The sequence below is a fragment of the Palaemon carinicauda genome, chromosome 15 (assembly GCF_036898095.1).
Source record: "Palaemon carinicauda isolate YSFRI2023 chromosome 15, ASM3689809v2, whole genome shotgun sequence".
NCBI lineage: Eukaryota > Metazoa > Arthropoda > Malacostraca > Decapoda > Palaemonidae > Palaemon > Palaemon carinicauda.
In genome coordinates this window covers 62016986-62023688 of record NC_090739.1, presented here as the reverse complement: position 1 = coordinate 62023688, position 6703 = coordinate 62016986, and the positions used below count along the sequence as shown (strand labels likewise).

Genomic DNA, 6703 nt, shown 5'->3' with positions numbered 1-6703 from the left:
AGGGATTCGAACCCTTGCCCAAGAAACTGAGGCTCCATTGACTCAGCAACTCAGCCACATTCTGCCTTTGTGGCTGAGCTGCTAAGTCAATGGAACTCAGTTTCGTTGTCCCGGGTTCGATTCCCTTGCCCAACAGAAGCTATACTCCTTGAGTTGATTCTCCCTTAGGTCTCTGATGGCGGAATAGAGAGAATACAGATATTAGGAGGAGTAGTATATATATATATATATATGTGTGTGTGTGTGTGTATATATATATATATATATCTATATATGTGTGTGTGTATGTATATATATATATATATATATATATTGTGTGGGTGTATGTGTAAGGTTCAGTGTTTTATGACAACGTTACCTATAAGACATCATCCATTTGAAATAGGGAACGGCTAATCCCATTCTGATACAGTCCATGACTCAATATACTAAAATATACAGTTCAATGGATAAAAGTATATTTCTTCGAAGTATATAGTAAACATAAACGGTAAAAAATTTTGTTGACTGTTCTAATAGAAGGGAAATGAAAATTTGAGTGTCATTGTGAACTTGTGAAGGAGGATGATGCACTTGTAGTTTTTCTGAGTTGATTCACAAAGGCCACTAAGGAGAATGGTTGCTTAATACTGCCAGCTTCTGAGGCAGATAATCCGAGAGAGAGAGAGAGAGAGAGAGAGAGAGAGAGAGAGAGAGAGAGACTATCAATTTTATTTTGTTTATCATATCGTCTTTGCTCACCATTGCTGGTAATTCATCATCATATATGATATCTGACTCTCTTATATTACCGATTTTGTCAGTTTTCGGGCGTAAGTTTGGCATGTACCAGATTTGTAAGGTGTGTTACTCTAATAAAAAGTATACAATTTATTAAGAATTTACACGATCTGCAAAACAAGAAATAAACGCACCAGTGTTAGTTTCCGTTACCAAAGCGATGCTAATTTCAGATGTACTTCAAATATTTCATATTTTCCTTGATAAGGAAATAGTGAATCAAATGTTTTTAATATAATGATGATAACAATAAAGATAGTAATAATAATAATAATAATAATTATTATTATTATTATTATTATTATTATTATTATTATTATTATTATTATTATTATTATCATTATTATTATTATTATCTTTATTATAATTTATTTTATTTTTTATTTGTATTCTTATTTTATTATTATTATTATTATTATTATTATTATTATTATTATTATTATTATTATTATTATTATTATTATTGTTGTTGTTGTTGTTGTTGTTGTTGTTGTTCTTGTTCTTGTTGTTATTTTTTATTTTATTTTAATTTTTATTTTTATTTTCATCACTATTATTATTATTATTATTATTATTATTATTATTATTATTATTATTATTATTATTATTATTTGTAGGAGTATTAGCAGTTGTATAGATATATTAATCCTTTCTGTTCAGAATAACGTGAATTTTCAATGAAAAATAAAATTCACGATACAATAATGTGATGCAATATAAGAACAATAAAAAAAAATTCATCTCCCCATTATTAGTAGTTATATGATGATTATTATCATAGTTATTATTATTCGAAATTTAAAAATAGAATGCAAGTGACAAGGTTGATTGATTAATGTGATAAATTAAAATAAATATCTTTTTATTTTATCTATGGATGAATACATTTTGATATAATAAGCTTTTGGTTTTCTGTGAATTTAAGAGTTTGGTCTACTTCTTGAGCCAACTGGTGGGGGCGATACCAGTGAAGTGTTACTTCCCCCTCATTTCCTCTCTCTCTCTCTCTCTCTCTCTCTCTCTCTCTCTCTCTATGATACCTCCTTTATCTCCTCTTCTCAAGAATATAGCTCTTTAAATGTTTTAGAATCCGCCACAAGTTTACAAAAAGTGATCTAAATACCTTTAGTTTTCGCATATTTATACATAATCTAATGCATTTTTAGTGCCTTAAAATAATTTAGATTTCTTTAAAGAATTCTAAGACTCGATCAGAGTCGAGTCTCTCTATCGTTCTGATTTTAAAATATAAAACTAAACCGATATGAATTTCAATTCAATTGGGATTATTATTGCCGTTAAAGCAATTACCAATATTTCTATTATTAGATTCTATTTTGATTCATTTAGAATATCAACAATGAGTTTAACAAACTTCAAAATTTAGAGAGGTTTTATTAAACAATCATACTATAGCTATAAATACTGATATTTCTATCAATGATACCAATGCTACTATTATCATATTCTAGTTTGACTCGTATATAATATCAACAATGAGTTTATAAATTTAAAAGTTTAAGAGTGAGATTTATTTAAGAATCCTACTATAGCTATAAATATTGATATTTCTATCAGTGATGAAAATACAGTGATGAAAATACAGGACATCATAAATAAATGTCAAATGCTATTTATGTTGACATAGATCATGATAACGTTTAATATTCCACTCACTATAGCGCAAAGTGTCACAGACAATTTACCATTGAATGGTGTACACACAAGGACATCTTCCCGTTAAGGAATGTTACGTCACCCTGATTAGAATTATTGTAACGCCAGAGAAACGTAATGGGGGTGGGGGCGGGGGGGGGGGGGCGGCTTGTCCTTTCCATTTGACGTAATCAGGAATGCTTTATTTTTGGGCTAACAGTGGCAGATGAGTCAAGCTGGAATAATTGAAATCTAATATGAATACAAGGCATTTGAACAAATTATTGAATTATTTAGTACCTTATATGTGTACCCACACATGAATATATAGACTTGTTATATTGTATTATATAATGAAATGTAATATGACTTATGAATGGTTTTAAGATATGTTGTCTTATATTATTTTAAATGAAATCTACTTGGGTCAAGGAAGAGAACGAATGGGTAAAAATGTCGCCTCTGTACTTCCTCAGAATTTTGATGGATACATCAGAATTTTGATGGATGCACCCGTCTGGAGTCACCCCTTCTAAAGGGGATTCTGTCATATAAATACAAAGAACACACACACATATATATGTATATATATGCATACGTATATATATATATATATATATATGTACATATGTATATATATATATGTGTGTGTGTGTTTATATATATGCATACGTATATATATATACATATATATATATATATTATACATATATATATATATATATATATGTATATATATATATATATATATAGAGGAAGGTTGGGACATCTGGAACGCCGTAGATTTAGTATAAATAGGATGGAGAAAAGTCAGCGTAGCATCATACATTCATTTTCCAAATTTTCGAGATTTTGGGTCTCATCATCAGGGCTGTAGAATATACAAAATATACAAATTAAAAAAGACTCATTATTAATATTAATATAAGTAGAACAACGTAAAAGTTAAATATAATCATTTAAAAAATTAACTGAAAAAAATATATATATACAGTATATAAAATTAAAAAGTGAAGAATGGTCAAAGTACCTATGTTTATGGAGTTAAAAAACTGAGTGACGTTGTCCGGTTTGGAAAGGAGGACGTCAACTATGCTATATATAGAATTGTGGAAGAAGTCTGACCATTCTTCCACAATTCTATATATAGCATAGTTGACGTCCTCCTTTCCAAACCGGACAACGTCACTCAGTTTTTTAGCTCCATAAACATAGGTACTTTGACCATTCTTCACTTTTTAATTTTATATACTGTATATATATATATATATATATATATATATATTTCAGTTCATTTTTTAAATGATTATATTTAACTTTTACGTTGTTCTACTTATATTAATATTAATACTGAATCTTTTTCTATTTGTATATTTTGTATATTTTACAGCCCTGATGATGAGACCCAAAGTCTCGAAAATTTGGAAAATAAATGTATGATGCTACGCTGGCTTTTCTCCATCCTATATATATATATATATATATATATGTATATATATATATATATATATATACTTACTTATATGCAGCATATAATTAGGTATATATACATATATAATATTTACATATACTGTGTATTTATATATAATATAGATTATGTATATATACTGTATATATGTATAATGTATATATATATATATGTATATATATATGTATATATATATATGTATATATATATATATAGATATATATATATATATATATATATCCCCAACATAGTACAGTAGTAGCATAAAACCTGCATTAGATATACGGCCCATCTTGCGTATAGAGAATCCAGTGCATGTACACAAACGTATAAGAGCTTGACTCTTAAGAATACCACATAGTACCGCAATAGTTACATCATTCCCAACGAGAAAATGATTTGGGCAACGTAGAGTACAAACGTGGGAAAAAATCGAGTCCGCTTGGTACACATAAGGTTCCGTAGGAAAAGGAAACAAGCGCTTCTTGTGGCGTCTTATTGGTCTTTTCGTGAGTCGAGTTGGGAATAATTCATTCCGGTCTGTATTTTCTTGTGATAAGCAACGTAAGCCAAAATATTTCGGCAGATGGATAATTTCTTGACTCATGTTACGATGTGGTAATAATTCAAGGCGTCTTATACAGTATAATGGAAGAATTTTTATGGTTATGTAATTGATTAATTATTGAAATTTTGGGCCCGAAGCCAAGCGCCAGAGACGCAAGGCCATTCAGCGAAATGTGTATATAAATTTACTTACGTTTCATTTTCGTTTTTTTTTTATGATTTTTTTTTATTCAAAATTTTTCTTATATATGTGTTTGTATCTATAACACCAGGACATTCTTAAATTCTGTGAAACTATCTATGCCTGTGTCGTCTTAATTAATCGCATGAGATAATCAACAGACAAAAAAAAAAAAAAATAAAAAAAATAAAAAAAAAAATATGCAAGAGTAGATTTCCATGTTCTTAACATAAAGTATACGATAGACATTGCCAAACCTGACAGGTTGGCATCGGTTCCTTTTGCCACTCGATATGTTGTGTTAGTTCTCTATATCCACTTTAATATGCCAATTATTTAATTAATTACTGATTTTAGTGAATCGGCATTACGTTCTTTTTATTCCTTTTAATCATCATCATCCTCATTATTATTATTATTATTATTATTATTATTATTATTATTATTATTATTATTATTATTTATTATTATTATTATTATTATTAGATAATTCACAATTTGTAAATTGATTACAGCCCTGCTATGATCTTGTGACTCCTTGTCTCATGGCTAAAAAGATATCGCTTCAAGCTCATGAGTCACGAATTACTTCCATGTGTAGCGATACAAACACCTGTAATCAAGAGGAATGACAGAGGAGGGTACAAAAAGGCATAACAACATTCATAACGTCCTGCCTTGTTTTTTTTTTTCTTTCCATCTTCCGCGAATTCGCTGTCATTTATTCCAAAGATAATTTTAGATCTCTCCCGCGTAGACCCCAGAAGCGGTGGCCGGCAGCCAATAAGAGCTGTGAGTGGGCCACCTCAGCCAATGACAGGAGACGCCCCTGAGAGAGAGGCGTGGCGCTACGGCTCACCGTTGAGGGGCATGTAGATGTGTCTTCTTCGCCTGGTAGAATAATCGAAAAGGTTTGTTACACAGCAAGAGTCACGAGAGGTGAATGTCCTCTGCAAATGTGGTGTGATTCGATAGTCTCACTCCTATAGTATTTCTATACCAACATCGATAGTGTATCGCTGTACTTTGAGAAACATTCTTATTCAAGCTGTAGACAGACATTGTGAGAAATAGTTGTCTTTAGTACCCGGGTTCATTTTCAAGAAGCGGTTCAGTTTGAGTGGCTCAAGTATTCACCGTTTTGCCAAGAAGAAGAACGTTGAATCAAGTTGCATACGTTGATCAAACCCGCTATAGTAGGTTTGGATAATTGACGCTGTTTTGTGAAGATAGATAATCCTTGTTACGTTTATTTGGAGAGAAAAGTCCTCTTAAATCATCAATAACTTTCTTGAAAACGTTTGAAGATAGATACGCTAGGTAAAACAGAAAAAAGTAACGGATTTATAGATATTTTGAAAAATCTCTTCAAATCTTCACCTAGACCATTCCAGATAGAAACGTAACTTACCAGATCCTACAATTGTAGAGCTTGGAGCGTAAAGATATCGTAAACTTCCTTACCACTACGAAAAGAAAGACATTGACTCATAAGAAAAGAGAAAAACTAAGAAAAAGGGAACACATTATATACCAGTGACTGGTATTTTGGATGGCGGTAAGTACTTTCTGTGTTTCATCATTAATTGCCCGTTTGTTTATTGTTTTGATTGTTGATTTTATTCGTATTTCTATAATTACATTTGTTGATACAGTAAGTAATGGAAAATGGGAGAAATCTATTTATGAGAGATAGAAGTAGATTAACCTCTTAGTTCTAGAAAAACTCTAAATATTCTTTCCTCATGAGAGAGAGAGAGAGAGAGAGAGAGAGAGAGAGAGAGAGAGAGACTGGAATTGAAATTCGGCATTCAGTAACTATACTTGTATCCGATTTGGTTGCTTTCAACTTTTATAGTCTTCAGTTTTTCGAAATTTGAGAGTATTATCCAATCTTAATTTTTTTTTTTCATGATTTTTTTTCTTCTATCCGGGGTTAAGTATGATATTTGAAAAAAAATTTTTATGTGTTCGGAGACCACATTTTTTTATCAGGTTGGTTATGTTTGAATGCGGCATATTTTTATTGGAAAATATCTTGAAGCTGACTT

At 30.3% G+C, this 6703-nt stretch overlaps 1 protein-coding gene across 1 annotated transcript in view; it reads left to right on the top strand.

The window, feature by feature from the left end:
- Positions 1 to 5539: 5539 nt before the first annotated feature.
- The window catches only part of LOC137654631 (glutaminase liver isoform, mitochondrial-like), a 50684-nt gene continuing 49520 nt past the window's right edge, over positions 5540 to 6703 (top strand). Inside the window, 1 exon segment of the mRNA XM_068388431.1 lies at positions 5540 to 6210. Coding sequence (XP_068244532.1) covers positions 6205 to 6210 — 6 coding nt within the window. The 5' untranslated portion in view covers positions 5540 to 6204.